The sequence below is a fragment of the Dermacentor variabilis genome, chromosome 6 (assembly GCF_050947875.1).
Source record: "Dermacentor variabilis isolate Ectoservices chromosome 6, ASM5094787v1, whole genome shotgun sequence".
In the NCBI taxonomy this organism is placed as follows: domain Eukaryota; kingdom Metazoa; phylum Arthropoda; class Arachnida; order Ixodida; family Ixodidae; genus Dermacentor; species Dermacentor variabilis.
The window spans coordinates 118,822,366-118,838,940 of record NC_134573.1 but is presented as its reverse complement, the minus strand read 5'-3'; the positions used below and the strand labels follow the sequence as shown (position 1 = coordinate 118,838,940).

The window sequence follows — 16,575 nt, the reverse complement described above, 5'->3', positions numbered from 1 at the left end:
AAAAATTGTGACAAGCAACAGAGCGCCATAAGTTATATTATATAACGGAATTTCTACAGCAAGTTTTGGTTTTGTTTCCCAGGAGACTACTGTGTCGTGGCGTCATGAAACAGTATGTGGTCACGTGGTATCAGGACATAGTGGCGTTTTGGCCCTCGTTCCGTCCCGTTCAGTAATCCGCTATGCTGCTGCACTGGCCCTTACAACTAGTAGCAGCATACGAGGCGACCAAGCGAGCCGGAGCGAATGTGAAAACGTCGCAAATACATACATACATACATACATACATACATACATACATACATACATACATACATACATACATACATACATACATACATACATACATACATACATACATACATACATACATACATACATACATACATACATACATACATACATACATACATACATACATACATACATACATATGTCGGCTTTAGCAGTAGCATCGTTTGTTCGAGCGGTACCATCACCTGTGCGTGCTGCCTCTTACGGGCCCGCTACGGCTTTCTTCAATGCACTAGCCCAATGTTTCCCCTTATTTTTCAGCAATAAGGTTAGAGCCTGAACAGTGCGTGCCACCTTTGCGGCCCCGTGTGACGCATCGAACCGTTCGGTGATCGAACGAGTCCCGTTGCGTGACAACTGCTATTGTTTAGCTGCGTGTTAGGCGACCACCGGAAGGTTGAGGCGAGCGACGCGAACGCCTGTCGCGTTGATGTGCCCTCCTCGTCGTGACAAAAGGAATTTCTCCAAATTCTACCCTGGCTGTCGAAAAAGAAAGCGTACAATGACAGCCTTACAACCACAGGCTCACGGCCTCGCGAGGGCGTCTCTCGTTGGCCACAACTCAAGTATCATCTGGCGGACGCCCCCCCAACCCTTCTTTTTCGCTCGAAACGGCGGAGAAAAAAAAAATCGAAGGCCGTCGAGCCTGCCTATTTGAATCTCGCACGGCATCCGCAGATGACAATGATTCAGGTGCTTTACTGCATCGAGTCTCTCGGTGTGAGGCATTATCCAACCAGCGGGAGTTGTCTTCAGCACGTGTTGCAGTCACACGGCGTGAAAGAATCGAGCCGGCAGAAGTGCGGGTCGCCTTGTCCCGCCTGCCGCGAACGGAGCAAGTCGGACACGCAGGCAAGCGCAGCCACGACCCAGGTATTTGAATGCTCGCTGTTAGCACGTAAGTATAGGCTAACAGGCTTAACGTTTTGTGTAGGAAAAGCTTTTTGTGGTCGCAGGATCCGCACTGGCAAAGTATGAACAAGGGAATACCTATAAAAGACTTCTCGACAGCGGTGGTACCAGCTTGGTAAGCATGTCAAGAAAGGCTGCACTTTCGTTTCTCCTTTTCTGTTTGCATCGAACCCGCAGTTACATAGGCGACTCGCGTTACATAGACAGTGATTTCTTTTCGCTTTTGGAAGTTCCCTTCCATTCGCATCGAGTACTGAGAGAAAGCAGTCGTGACAGATTTTTTTCTCGTTAAGGCAGATTTTCCAAGTGACAGGAAATGCAGCACTGAGGAGTTCTAGTCTCCCGCAGTGTGAAATAAGGTTACAGACAACGTTGTAGCGAAATCTCAAGAGCGTATTTGAAGGGTTCGGCTTGTCTATGCTTCTGCCAATCTAAGAGCAGTCACGAGAAGCCTCGAATAATTAAAATCTTTTTTTTTTCATTTCTCAGACAGCAGCATGGGTAAATCTTATTGATGCACCATGTGCGTGGTTCTATAATTAGCGTTTGTTGCAGTCAGATTTAGAATTCATGACTTTACCTCCAAGTAAAATAGCAGTTAAGCCTGTCTCCAAAAGAAATCACGCTGCTTGCCGCCACTGAACTGAGCTGATACGTCCATCGTAGACGTAAAATCAAGGCTAATGCTATTTCGCGCTAGCGTACTCGGCGACCGTCGTTAGATCTGCACGAACGCTAGGCGTGACACTTTCACGCGGAGCTGAAAGAGTGCGCAGATTTCACAGTTGTGCCCCTCCGTAACCTACCCTGCGACGAGAGCCGGCCTACATCATTCCATTGCTTCAAACTTACACCACCTCCTGCACGGATTCACTTGAGTTATGCGTTGCCAGGTGTACTTAGGCGCACGTAAAACGCTACAGGTGTCATTCTGCGGCATCACCGGAAGCGATTGTCAAGCCAGTGCTCCTTGTTGTTCTCCTGTATAGGAACTCGTTCTTGTCGCCTAAACTCAGCGTCGATTGCGCAGTTCGTTTGGGCACGATTCTGGTTTTCTTGGATCTTGCGAGAGAGCGACTTCTTTCGATGTGCTTGAGTTTCAGAGTTCGAAAGCAGTTCTCCCGCATCTACAACAGAGACACGAAAGACATTAAACGACGCATTGGTACCGCTAGGTTTCAAAACTATCGTGTTCTGCCCGAACGCCGAATGTACGAGCGAATCTTGACAATCCTGGCAGCAGTCCTGCTCGTAGCTGCCCGACCTGCCGGGAGCCACTTCAAGTACAAAATAGGTGAGTGCAATCTTATTGATTTATATTACTCCCGCAGCTCATACGTGCATGCACTTCCGAACATCAATACTTCATTGAGCAGTTGTAAGTGCTCGTGAATACGACCTTATTAGCCGCGTGAAGCATCATTCCGTCGATGTTCCCCAGACTCATATAAGGGGAGGAATCGGCCTCCGAGCCCTGCGGTAAGGAACAACGCGCAGCGCCGGAGATTTCGGAGGCAAAAAAAAAAAAAATGCGAGGAGAGAATACCTTTGTTATGAAAAGGAGGCGAAATTCAGAGCTTGAGCAGATATGGTTGAATCTTTAGTCTCGGCGCAATACATTTTTCTTATCCAGTTATTATTCAACGTGTTAATGGCGACATAACGAGCTTCTTCGATTCCAATTAGCGATATTCTTCGGACGCATATGAATATGTTCTAGGTAGCACTATGCGCGCAAGCTTAGAATGTCTCTTTTGTATGCGTTTATGTGTGAGGGCAGTGTCAGTTGCCTCTGGCCGTACTTTAGCCCGCTGCATTAGGCCTCTACTGCTCCAATAACGCTTCAGGTGCACTAATGCAGCACCGACAAGGACTCGCGCAGAGGCCTTCGTGCCCGGCTTGTGGACTGAAACGCTTGTCGGCGAAATACTTGCGCACTTGCGGTTGGAATGCCCAACGTTCCACTTTTACCGCTGCGGGCTGACAAGCAAGCGCCAGAAACATCCCGTTAGAACTGCACTTAAACATTTCTTGCTTCCAAAGGCCATGCATCGGTTGGGTATGAGGCTCGCAAAGTTGTGCTGGAATTCTTGTCAACCACCGGACTATACACTCTCATCTGTAATGCTTCATTGTCTGAGCGTGGTGTGATGTGTTGTGATGTGTCATCCTCTCCATTTTCCCTTCTTTTAGCTCCTTCTTCTCCTCTTTCTCAGTCTCTTTTTCTGTACTCTTCAAACGAGTGACCGCGGTGTTCCTTTTAGAAGACCATTGTTAGCCCGCTTCTCTTACTCTCCACGTGGTGTTTATATATTTGCGTTATTAATCGTCATGATGATGATGATTATGATGATGATGATGATGTCCGCGAAGACATGATTGTGGGCAGAAAATTCAACAGTGCGTTGGGTCGCGAGATCTGCGACACTGTTTCGAAAGCGCGATATAGCGAGATCGGCGTCATGGGCGCTCTTTTTCTTCGTCAGCTTAGCTTTCAGCGAGCCATCGAATATAAAACACTTGTTTGCGCAGCTCTCACAAGAGTTTGTTTATCGAAAATTTAATCGCTCGGCTAGATAATATCGAGGACAGGCTCCAAATTGTCCAGTTTCTTTAGCCGCGTAAATTCTCTAATTAAAAATAATTGATTATAAATTATTTGCGCACATGTCTACGCTAACCACCTTCTATCTATAGAGATTGCCAATCTGGGAGCTTGCATGGTAACAGTATCATCATCATCGTCGTCATCATCATCATCAGCCTATTTTATGCTAAGAGAAGGGAAGCGCAGTCGTGGGCGGCAGAAGGCTAAGTGAGGCGATGAAATTAGGAAATTCGCGGGCACTAGTTGTATTCGGTTGGCGCAGGACAGGGGTAATCCGAGATCGCAGGGAGAGCCCTTCGTCCTGCAGTGGTAACAGTATAGCGTCAGCTTAGTTTATAGTGCTCAAAATTTTAAAATTCTGGTGCAGCAAAAAACATATTAATAAAGATACCCAGTAGACCTACGCACTGGTGGAGCTGTCGCCTATAGCCTTTCTTTTTTTTTTCCGATGAATCTATCTACAGGCACCTTTCTAAGGATATTCTTTTTCACTTGCCACGGAGGAGAATCGGCGGTCTCCTGAGCGCATGCTGGTATACATAGCGGCAACGACGTACTTTGTGGCTCTTCCCGTAGCGGCCGGGACGCTGCTACCGTCCAAGCAAAGTTCCAGTTACGAGTGCGCTAGCTACGTCGTATACGCCATAGCGCGGAGTGCTGAGCAGTGGCTCCGTTGCTTGCCATAACAGTAATGCCATGAAAAGCGTATCGTATCGCCGTACCACAATTTATTATCCGCGGGAACATGTGCAAATTGCTCATTGTTTATTGTTACGTTCGTGAAGAAGTTTGCGCTGTGAGCACAGCCCAGACAGGCGTCCAGCGTTTGCTATCATTCGCTACGTGTTGCCATAACACTCTCTGAGCTGTCGCGTCCACGCGCTGCCAAGCATAAAGAAGTTGCAGTGCGAGCGTTATTCGCGTGTTTGTAACAGTACAGAACGCGCTCGTTATAGGAGCTCGTGTCGCAGAACAGCCGGTGTCGTCGGCGTCGTTGGCTGTGAGCGATAAATCCCAGCAGGCACTTCATGAATAAAAAACAACTTGCAAGATGGGCTGGGTGGGAATCGAACCAGGGTCTCCGGAGTGTGAGACGGAGACGTTACCACTGAGCCACGAGTTCGATGCTTCAAAGCGGTACAAAAGCGCCTCTAGTGAACGCGGTGTTGCCTTAGAAACGAGCTGTTTCTAAGGCTCAGGCGTGCGTCGCTTGCTCAGGCGCACATTTCGTTGTCGCGCCGAACGCTGCGTTGCTCGACGCTCACCGCGTCCGATGCGGGGCGCGTAGTCGCTGCGCCGTAGCCCATTGTCTTACACCCCTTGGCGGGTCGACGGGAACGCTGTCGCGTTCCACTCTTTAAGGCGAAGCTTAAGCGTCCTCCAATTTTTGCCGTTTTCTTGTCGGTTCTCTTTACAACCTTCACATAAGGCAGGTTAACTTTTAATGTTGAAAATTAATTATAGAATATTCGTGGCGTTATGTTAATAAGGTGGTCTATCTTTAGACTACATATATGCGCTCTGATCATAGTGTAGGATTCGGGCACTATAGATCAAAAAGGGCGTACATTTTTTCTTAATACAAATAATTTTTCATATAAGAAGCACATACATTAAACTAATATTAACACTTCGGGCGTTTAATTGCTCAAATCTAATCCGGTGCAGCTGTTTCCTGATGAAGCAAGACTTTGCTTAAGAAGCCGTAAATGCGTTGAAACATAATGGGACGACGTCGAAATTCCACGATGGCTCCACTTACAATCTACCTGCTTTCGCGGACCGTACGTAGCGCCATATTTAGCTTTAGTAACCTTTGCACGAAGTCTTGGTGTGACTGACAGACACATCCCAGCTCTCTGCAATGTTAAAAAGCATCAGTAACCCTTCTTTTCTCGAACAGGTATTGCAGTGCGATCTTACCAACAGCGTCACCTTTCAGGGAGCAACTGGGAAGAGAAGGCGCAGTTCCTGGGCACCTACTTGGCGACGGGCTACATGAACCGAAATGATGTTCTTCCCTTTGGCATTCACTGGATCAACAGTTCGGCCGACGTCGACCGTAAGACTATGTGCAACAATGAGAACGGAGTGCTAGATGGCCCGCATTAAGGAGCAAGGGGAGAAGGAAGGACAGGGAGGTTAGCCAGCGCCTAGACCAGATGTCTGCCCTGTGTTTGGGTAAGGGGGTAAAGCGAATGAAAGATAAATTAAGAACACACAAGGAAAATACTAAAACAAAAGAGGGGAACAAAAATGCACATGAGTGCGATGTAGCGCAGTATAATTCTCAAGGACTATCCTCAGACCATATGTCCTCGAGTAAACTTCATTTTCACTGTACGGTGCTCCGTGCCAACGTCTTCTTCACGTTCACGCTTTTGTCATTAAGCCTTTTGCTGGGTTCCTATAGGCGGCTTCTAGTGGGAAGCCATCTTTCGCTGTGAAATGCGGGAACTGGTTGAAAGAACGAGGCAACAACCGCGATTACGCGCAGCCGTTTCTTATCGCATGCTTGCCGCCAGTGTTTGATCGCCATGGCTTTGTGATCAGCTGCCGTGACACCAAATCCGCATGGCGACGGGGGTCGAGATTAAAACCCCTGACGCACGGGTGCTCCAAAGGCCTCTACTCTCAATATCTACAGGAAAGGCGTTGAAGGGGGAGGGGGCATTACAAACGGTTGTCTTCTTTTCGGCGAAAGTTCCTTGCGAAAGGAGGCATATTCGAACTGCTTTATTAGCCTAAAAGGGTAACTTTGTGCGCAGGACTTCAAAAGCACAAAACTTGATGAAACACAGCGGTACCTCATTAACTCTTTCAGTGCCAGGGTTTTTCAGAAGTGGCGCACCCCAAGCGTCGGATTATTTATAGCGTCAGCACTTTTAGGGTACTTCAAGAACTGTCCGAGGGCTATCTACGTTTATCTCTTCCCGTTTTCCCGATATATCTGGGTCACTGGGTAGTCGATTGTCGAATGGGTAATGCATCGGACTGCTGTGCTCAGGAAACAGGGTTCGAAACCAATGTTACACCTTACGGTAATATCAAGCTGTAGTTTATTATAGGATGTTCAATGTAGAAAGCTAGGTGACTAAAAAAAAGGTGAAGCCAGTTCCACGCAGAGAAAGCTGTCAAAATATCGAAGCTGGGGGTCAGTTTCTCAGGTTTGAACACGTGTTTAGCGCGATTTTCACGAAAGTCTTTTGTCTCGTTGTCGTCGTTTTGCTAGATTCAAATTTCGGTTCCGGATTGCGCACACTCTTCAGTTGCGTGAGGTTATGACCAAACCACAGTCTATCACACACCTTGCAGCTGCGGCTGCACTCACAGTCCAGGAATTCTCTCTTGAACCGTCCATCGGCACCCTGCGTGGGAGGAATCTCCCTGCGTCGACGTCTCTGCTCGGCCTACTCTCGAAGTTAAGGGTTAGCTTGCCTCTGCTCGGCTTAGGTTTCCTTCTCCTGAAAATGGCGGTTGGCTTGCCTCCACCGGCGCTTGGCTCGCGCTTCCCGTTCTCGACCCTCAGGATTTGCGCGAAGTCGGCGCTGCCGCGAGCGCCGACCAGAATTCATGGGGCGAATGGACGCGCGCCGGCGAAGCACCTGCTCATATATCCCTCCCCCCTCCTATGGCCTATCCCCCATAGGGGGCTTGTACCATTAATTGCTCCCCCTACGTGACACCGGACGCCGGACGGCAAAGGCTCAACTTGGAACAGCCCCGCTGTTAAAAGTGGTTTTGGGCCGGATGTGTCAGTGCCTCCAACCAGCGCTCAAAGCTGTGTCTAAGGGCTGTGCGACGCTCAAACGAAAGCGTGTGTCCATATTTGCAGCGCATATTTGCAGACAAACACTCAAAGAAACAGACGAAGTACACGTCCCCTCTATTTCATTTCTGTCTTTTGTAGTCCTCCTGAGCATCCTCCCACGCGCACGCTATGTTCGGTCTCTCCCTTTTTTCCTCCTTGTATTCCTCCTTTTTCTAACCGCCTGTGTAGGCTATAGACCAAAGCGGACGCTTTCCTGGTTAACTTCTCTGCCTTTCCTCTCTCTCCTTTCTCTCGCTCTCTTCCTGTACGCGTCTTCTTCAGTGCTGCGCCGCAAATACGAAAGCTAGCTCCCAGCAGCCAATGTCTTATGCTCTTGGGAAACTCCAATGATAACTTTCGCTCTCGCCTTCTTCTCTGCTGCCGCGCCAGTGTGCGAGCTGCGGAAGAACGGCGTGGTTGCCCTGCTGGTGTCGAACGAGTGTGCTCCAACGGCACTGCTGGCCCGGAAAGCGCGCCAAGCGCGCCTGCCTTTCCTGGCTGTTCTCAACCGCGGCTGCAGCCGACAGTGGGTGCTCCGGGAGGCCTACGGTAACGAAGCCACGGCGGGGGACCAACGGGGAACCGCTCCCGGGGAGCCCGAAGAGCCCGCAGGAACCCTGCTGGTTCCCTATTTCGAGGAGTTCGACGTCCGCGTCGTGCTGGCAAGGATGGCGGCAATGCGCGTGAACCGGGCGCTCGTTGTCTACGACGACGCGTTCGGTACGTGTACGCTGTTACCGGTACAGTTCGCCGCATCAACATTCCACGGTGTATGGTTAATGGAATGCCCTTTTCACTAAACTTTAACAGCAACGAAATTTCACTATGGCTAAATTAGATATAAAGTAATATACGTACGTTCTACTATAACTATTTATTATAACGTATTGACCTTTATAAATGCAAGTTTCATTATAAAATCGAGCCATCAGCCACACTGCACTGATTGCCATCAAAGTGAGCTACTTAGTAGATTGTTCCTCACGTTTGCGGGGAGGTCCACCTATGAAACAATGTAAGTTAATGAAAGAGCATGATGGTATAAATCTGGATGGACACGGCCTAAAAAGCGTTTGCAGAACCAAGACATATTGTAAGACGCTGTAACTCGCGCTACCAACTTTCAAGTTCATCATTAGTGGCCTGTATAGCGGTAATATTAAGGCAGTCTCCCGAAGAAGCGTCAAGGAAAAAAAAAACAGCTTGCGGGCGACAAAGCAAACGACACGACAAGAGTCACTCACGCCCACGCGGACAAAAACTGGAAGTTACTTCAAGAGTGGTGAGGGGAGCTTACTGCTCGTAGAAGAGCTGCGATTCTCTGCATATGTTTAACATTCCTGTTAAATTGTGGACGGCAGTTTGGACTTTGACATCTTCGTAATTACGAGATGCTGCAGCATGGACGCATTCCCACCAAATGCTTGAGGGGATCGGTAACGGAACTTAATTGCGTGCCTGTGCAAGAAAGACACGTTGTCATAATATCACACCCCCCCCCCCCCCCAATCGAGGGCCACCGAATTATATGCTTTTTTTTTTTTTGTGAAAGCACCCGCCGTGTTATGGTAGTGGTTATAGCTTTGCGCTGCTAAGCCTGATGGCACGGGATCAAACCTCGGCCGTGGTAGCCGCATTGCGATGGGGGCGAAATGCAAGTGGGTGCACGTTAAAAAGCCCCACGTGGTCAAAATTATTCCGGAGTCCCCCACTACGGCGTGTCTCACAATCATATTCTGGTTTCGGCACGTAGAGCTCCAGAATTTAAACTTCTGTGAAACAGCGTCATGAATGTTAAGGAAAGTGATGCGCCACAGTGGTTGCAATGGTGATGCATGAGCACGCCGATCGGCGCCTGGCCGCTCCCGTTTTCCCGTTTAGGCACCCTGCACCGCAAAACACCCAGAATGAGCGGTGAAGAGAGGGGAGCACGTATTTTTATCTCTCCAGCGTACTTATTTATGCCCGACGTATGTCAACGTGAATCGTGCCAAAGTCAATAAGATATATTCGACATGCTTCCATAAACAAAAGCGTCGGATTCGACTAACGTGACTGCAAGAACAGTCGAAGGGATACGTCGAATGTAGTACCTTTAATCACAGTGGGGGAAAAAAAGAAACCCTCTTTAGTGCTTTATTTTCACTACGGCGATATTACTACATGTTTTCAGCCACGTATGGCATGGAGATATTCAAGGAGCAGACGGAGGGTCTCAACCTCACGATGGCGTTCGTACCGCTGGAAGCGAACCGAACGCATGTCAACGAAGCTATAAGCCAGACACTGCGGCGTATGGCGCGAAGAAACAGCTTCTACACATCATTCGTCATGCTCGTCTTCGCCAACTTCACACTCGCCGAACGACTAGAAGCTGAGGTAAGGAGCACACATGCGTAACATCGAGCGTGACATAGGAGGACCAAGCTACAAGCACTTCATTATTTTTTGTTTGTTGCAATCTATATTTTTATATTCCATTACTTTTAGTCGTAGTTGTTTTTCATTTTTACTTTTCTTGTTTTTGGTTTTCTGTGCACCAGCACACAAACCTCGGTGTTGTTGTTAGGGACATTAAATAAATTATTGATTGATTAAGTGATTGATTAATATTAATAATATTAATTAGTAGTAGTAGTACTACTAGTAGTAGTAGGAGTAGTAGTATCGGTTGACTTCGGGCCCTTCTTAAGTGTATCTGGAGCTTTGTGTAGAAAGCATGGAGGAAAAAAGAGACGCGAACAGTATCGCGTCGCAAAGAAATTATATTTTAAAACGGTCTATTTCCAGTCTTTTCAAAGTCCACTACCTTTCAAATCCACTATGGCAGCCCTGCCTGTCGTAGTGCCGGCGACATTATGCAATCGTGTCTTGCAGCTCATCACGCATGTCGGAATCAACCCGAACATGCGGCTGCTGCTTTTTTACAACGGCTGGGACAAGAGTCTGGGACGCTGGTACTACCAGCACGAGGCCCGTTACCCATACGAGAAACTGATATACGTCATTACCCGAGCGTACATCAATGAAACCAGGAACATCATGAAGACGGCCAGTGCTAGCTGGGGCTCCCACGACCACGTGGTAAGACAGCATGAAAGGAAGTTCCAGGTGCAGTATGGTCAGTGCACGACTCGGCGTTTTAAAGATGCTAACCCATAACTGCCGACCACTTATGTTCTGCAGAAGGGTTGAAATCCGGGCCAGTTGATACATAGTTGAAGGAAAAAACCAGTCACAAAACACAAAGGACAAGAGGAGAGGTTCACAACACAACTACTGGACTATCAACTGAGTCCCAGCACGGCTAGCAGAGCATGCGCAAACACATCATCGCTAATCGCAAAGCATGAAAAGACAAGATATCGCATCTATCGTGACCGACCTAGAAATTAGAAATTCGTTTTCAAGTAAGCGCACCGAGGTTGTACTAATGCAGTCGTCACCTAATAAACTGATGTAGTACGCTTCCAGAATTTCTCGCTCTTCTTTGCCCTTGCCCCTACCAAGGGCAAGTCCTGTAGACTTCCAGAGCGCGTGTGGTATGTCGGTGGATGGCTTTCTAGAGCTCTTATCTTTTTATCTGTCATCCACTATTGTTGAATTCAAAGGCTCCTTGTTCCTTCAGAAAAAAGAAATATGCATTGGCTCTAGTATTGCTCCACTGCTTTCCCAAATCTTTTAGCAAAATTTGACAGGAAACTTCAAGGCTTCCTTCAAAACAAGCGTGTGTGCAAAGTTTTTAGGTATGTGGACGATTTTTTACTACTTTTAGAGCTTTTACCTAATGACACTCTGCCGCAGCAGTAGACGATGTATTGACTGCTTTTAAAGCTTCTTCACGCACTCTTAATTTCACTCGTGAAATTCCTAGCAATCATTCTATCAGGTTCCTAGAACTGCAACTAACATTATTTCATGACGGGCATTTATGCTGGATGTTTTCACCTTGAGGCAAGAAAGCTCTTTTGCCGTTTGGTTCTGCACATTCGAAGATTGTAAAAAGAGGGATTGCAATGAATTGTTTCCGAAATGCACTCGAAAGAAGCTGTCACCACGCTATTAAAAGTAGCTTTGACAAACTATTCCAACGTTTGGAAGCCACAGGGTTCCCTCAGCCCCTTTTAAAAACGGTGGCTGAATCGCTGCTTCAGAGGCTCAAGAAGCTGGCAGATGTTGGGGCAAGTGGACGTAGGAAACTTGAAGTCATGCCGTATGTGCCTAAAGTGAGCCACATCAAAAAAGTTGGCGACAAGCAGAAAGGAAGTGTTGTGTCTTCGGGCCCTTGCAAGCTTTCGGGTCTGTGCTCGCGCATTTCTTGAGGCAGGGCAAGGAACCACGTTTTCACAACGCAGCATGCGAAACGTTTTATGGCATGTGTCGCAGGGGTTAAGTTCCCCTTCACAGGAGAAAGAGTTTACATAGGCCAAACATAGGCCAAAAATAGGCCTGCGTGAGCACCACTCCTCCATGGGGTCCGACAACGGTGCAAACTTGCATCGCCATTGCAATGAATGTGGCTGTTACCCTTTGTTCAGCAATGTAACGATTCTTGGTAGGGGCAAGGGCAAAGAAGAGCGAGAAATCCAGGAAGCGCACTACATCAGTTTATCATCAGCTAACTTGGGGTGCTTCAAAAAGTCTTCAAGTGACGCATTTTTCATTAAAATCAGTAGAGCTAAGTCAGACAGATGCTAACAGCCTTCGGAATATACGACTACTGGTTGGCCTCGCGTTTGGAATCGCGTGTGGTGAATTGCCTGAAGAATAAAGAAATCCAACGGGTTCAATTCTTTTTTAGTCACAACCATACGAAGAAACCAAGGAAAACAATAAACCAGAGAAAGCATTGATAAAATTCCCTTTTTTTATTGTTTCATGGAAATGTAGAAAGAATTAGGTAGTTGAAAATGAAAGTGGAGGAAAATATAAATTGCAGATGTACGTGGGAGCCACCCTCCACCCTTCGCATTAGACGTGCTGTGCTTAACTAATTAGTTGCTACCTTGGCGATTATACTCCCGTCCTGTTGCTTGGGTATATTTGTGTATGCTTGCAAGATTGGGAGTGTTATCCAGTGCCGCTCGCGGACATGGGGCTGTGGCTGTCAAAACAGCGTCCTCGTAGCCACATGCGTCGCGTTAACTATACCTATAATAACTATTATATAATAACTATAATATATAAATATTAACTATAAGACTATACTATGCTGAACAATAAATTCTCCGCGAGAAGTGAGGAAACCTTGGCCATCGATCTCATCCGATTCTTCTCTTTTTCATGCGCAGTTCACCTTGCCAGATATTACCAGCCTGGTGTTCATACACTACGTCATCGAGTACGTGTCTCGCAGCGCGCATAGGCTGCCAGAATCGACTGCGTGTGGAACTCCCATGGACGACGCTCTCGAACGCATGCAGCGGAATGTTACGGTGAGAACTGCAAACAAAACTTGTGTTCCTCCACGTTCCCTACACAGCAAGCAACGCAACGAAGGCTGGAGAGACCTCTCTCACTGCCTGCATCCGCGACCAAAAAATAGTGCGCCACGCATGAAAGGCAGACAATGGGCACGCGTCGTGTAAATCAAAGTAACTTTAAGTTGCGCACTTATGTCTCAAACTTTGACGTATTTATTACGTGGAAGGCGTCGGAGATCAGAACCTCTTTGTCACGAAAATAGCGGAGTGATATCTTTCTGCGAACGGTGGCCACGGCGCACAGCTTGTGCTCGCTATCAAATCATAGTGTACGTCACATACTGGAAGGACATTAGATGCACAAATAATACGTCGTTGGGCGTAAGCTCACGCATGCGAGTTGTAGTTGTAGAACATGAAGTTATTCTGTAGGAAGGCGTCGCATTTAAAATATCCACACTACGAAACGCTCTGCGTAAAATTGACCACAACTTTCGCAACGTTGCTATAGTGTAAACACACACGTCAAGAAATTCCTTCCCATTGCCCCTTACACAGCTGGTTGAACTCACTGCAATACACCAGTGTAACTGAATGGGCAGTATTTTCAAAAATTATGTTTTAAAACGCCTGCAAAGTTTCAACAGGTTTTTGTTAGCAACGTCCAGAGGGTAATTACTTCTAATGCCATACGCATTTACGGCACTTTATCGGAAATTATAGCGGCCTTATAGCAGTGTCTTGGTCAGGAACAAAACACACGCGACAGGTTTTGTTGATCCATACTTCATCCATTCATGTTGCAAAGCTCAATAAACTCGGTGCGATGAATCTATTATGCGCCACGTTATTTGCTTGACTTGGCTTCTTATTCTTGATAACCTATGTCACCTTGCTTGTGCCTTTTCGCTTCCTCGTCTCGTACTCGACATGTCTTGACTTGTCTCACGATCCCTGCTTTGCGCTCGTTAAGCGTGGGTTTTCTCTCCTGCCGCAATTTGCGGCTGCATTGCGGATTGTTGCCGTTGTGCTTTAAGCTCTCCAAGGGCGTAATTTAATACATTTTTGTCTGTAAAGCTTCTTTGTAATTTAACAACCGCCTTCGGTAATTATATCTTCTTTATCGGTTTGCATAAATGACTAAAGCCTCTTCTTCCCTACCACCCGACAGCCTAAAAAGTACTTTGGGTATAGCAGCTCTGTAATTTACTTTTCTTTTTTTCCTTGAGGACGCTAGTTGCTGCCTATAGTGCGTTCTAATATTTGATGCGTCCGTATCGACCTGCCCCCGTTCCTTTTCCTGGAGGAAAGTCAGCCACAGTTGTGCCGTATACATGCCGACCTTCAACTGCGACCTGCTCCTCTTTATTTCAGGAAGAGGTCAAGCGTCTTGCGATACACAGCAGTGCGGCCAGATATCGGACGTATTTTCTGGCGCCTGTTACCTCCAAGGAGTACCGGCTCAAACTCATGGAGAACTGGAGCCTAAACAACGCCACCCTGGAGCGCACGCCTCTCCTCAGCGAAGTGGACGCGTACCTAAGAAACCGGACACTCAACTTCGCTGTTTTAGAGGTCGGGCCTCTTGGAAAACTCTCTTCGCATGCGTTTAAATGTTTAGAGTCGGTGCCAAATTTTACGGAGCGAGGGAGCGAGTGCCGGCCTGCGCATGCGGGTCATTGGGTAGAGAGGGCGAGGGGACCGCGATGAAGCGGGAGCACGGTGTAAAAGAGAGTAAAACATCTTTATTAATAATATCTGAATGGCGAGAGCAGTGTGGGAGGAACCCTCAGTCCAGGGTCCCTACGATGATTCAGGCGGTGTTTCGAGCCCGTTGTATCACTGCTCGGAGGACCTCGGGAGGTCCGTCGTGGAGGGCCTCGTCCCACAGCTCTTTGTTGCGTAGGGGGTAAAGGAGAGTTGGCAAGGGAGGAAAGAGGTTTGCAGTGCACTCAATCGTGACGTGGAAGATTATGGGCGAGCTGCCACAGCCAGGGCAACGATCTGCATAACAGTGTGGGTAGAATTTATTGAGAGAGACAAGATTAGGAAAAGTTGCGGTTTGTAACTGGCGTAATGCCACTGCTTCCTCCCGCGAGAAGGACGGCGGTGGTGCGGCGTGGGTGCGACGAATGCGTGTATAATGACGGAGTATGTCTTTATAACGGAGCAAGGGATCCCCCCACTCTGAACTAGTCGCCTCACCACGCCGAATCGCCCGGAGGGAAATTTCTCGGGCAACCGCATGTGCGCGTTCGTTACCCGGCAGCGAGGTATGACCAGGGGTCCAGAGTAAGTGGATGCGGGGAGGTGTGGTTAGTGTATTTTGCGGGATCTGTTTGAGAATTTGGTGCGCCGCTCTCGGGATGCCATGTCCTGATAGGAACGCCCGGCATGCCTGTTGCGAGTCCGTCAATATATACACTTCCTCAGGAACACGGATGGCGTATCGAATTGCAAGAGCAACACCGAGAATTTCTCCGTAAGCGGCATTTGTTCCGCGCATTGCAGCAGAGCCTCTCAGGGATTCGGTGCCATCCAAAACTACCGAGGTATAGCCCTCTTGAGTGCGTGATGTGTCCGTGTATAAAGTGTGTATTTCCGGGATGTTTGCAAGCATGCGGCCAATGTATCGTACACGGGCTTTGCGCCGCCCTTTGTCATGCTCGGGGTGCATATTACGTGGCAATGGATGAATACTTAGTGCTTGGCGTATCGCTGACGACAAGATCGTTGGACGGGTTTAAGACTCAAGGGGTGGGACAGAGTATCCTAGCCGTGTGAGAAGATGGCGGCCAGTAGGAGTGAGTAGGAGTCGCTGGCGATGGCTGACCCAATGTGCCTCTAGCAGCTCGCCTAGTGTGTTATGTGTCCCTAAGTTAAGGAGACGGTGTGTGGAACTATAGTTCGGGAGGCCATGGGCCAGCTTCGTCGCTTTGCGAACCATTGCGTCTATGCGAAGTTGTTGCGCTTGGGTCAACCGCTGAAATGGGAGATGGTATGTAAGGCGGCTGATCACGCATGCCTCCACCAAGCGCAGCAGGTCCTCTTCTCGGAGGCCCGAGCGCCTGTTGGAGACCCTCCGGATCATGGCCAGAATTTGCTCAATCTGCCTGGATAGACGGGAAACAGTGTAGTTTGCCCTGCCATCCACTTGGATGTGTAGGCCGAGGATACGAGCACGATTAACCTGTGGTATCGGTGTGCCATCCACGTGCACAGTGATAGGGGGAGTAGAGGAACGGCTCCGGGGGCGAATGATTATGAGCTCCGACTTTTCCGGAGCACATATTAAGCCGCATTTTCTCGCGTACTCGGAAACTGTATCGACTGCTTCCTGCAGTCGGTCCTGGATGGCTCCGTCGGAACCCCGTGTCGACCAGATAGTAATGTCGTCCGCATAAATAGCGTGGGCGACATCAGGGATCTGTTCGAGTAGTCGGGGGAGCCCTGCGAGCGCGATATTGAATAAAGTAGGGGAAAGAACTGAGCCCTGGGGTGTCCCACGTCCTACAAGGCGAATCGTA

General features: G+C 48.3%; 1 protein-coding gene across 1 annotated transcript; it reads left to right on the top strand.

Moving 5' to 3' along the window:
* Positions 1–2,277: 2,277 nt before the first annotated feature.
* LOC142586271 (uncharacterized) lies at positions 2,278–14,735 on the top strand. The gene is made up of 8 exons (XM_075697518.1): positions 2,278–2,500; positions 5,757–5,876; positions 8,016–8,345; positions 9,799–10,004; positions 10,503–10,709; positions 12,917–13,060; positions 14,423–14,623; positions 14,670–14,735. The coding sequence occupies exons 1-8, from the start codon at positions 2,293–2,295 to the stop codon at positions 14,733–14,735; spliced, it is 1,482 nt and encodes a 493-aa protein (XP_075553633.1). The 5' UTR covers positions 2,278–2,292.
* The last annotated feature ends 1,840 nt before the right edge of the window (positions 14,736–16,575 follow it).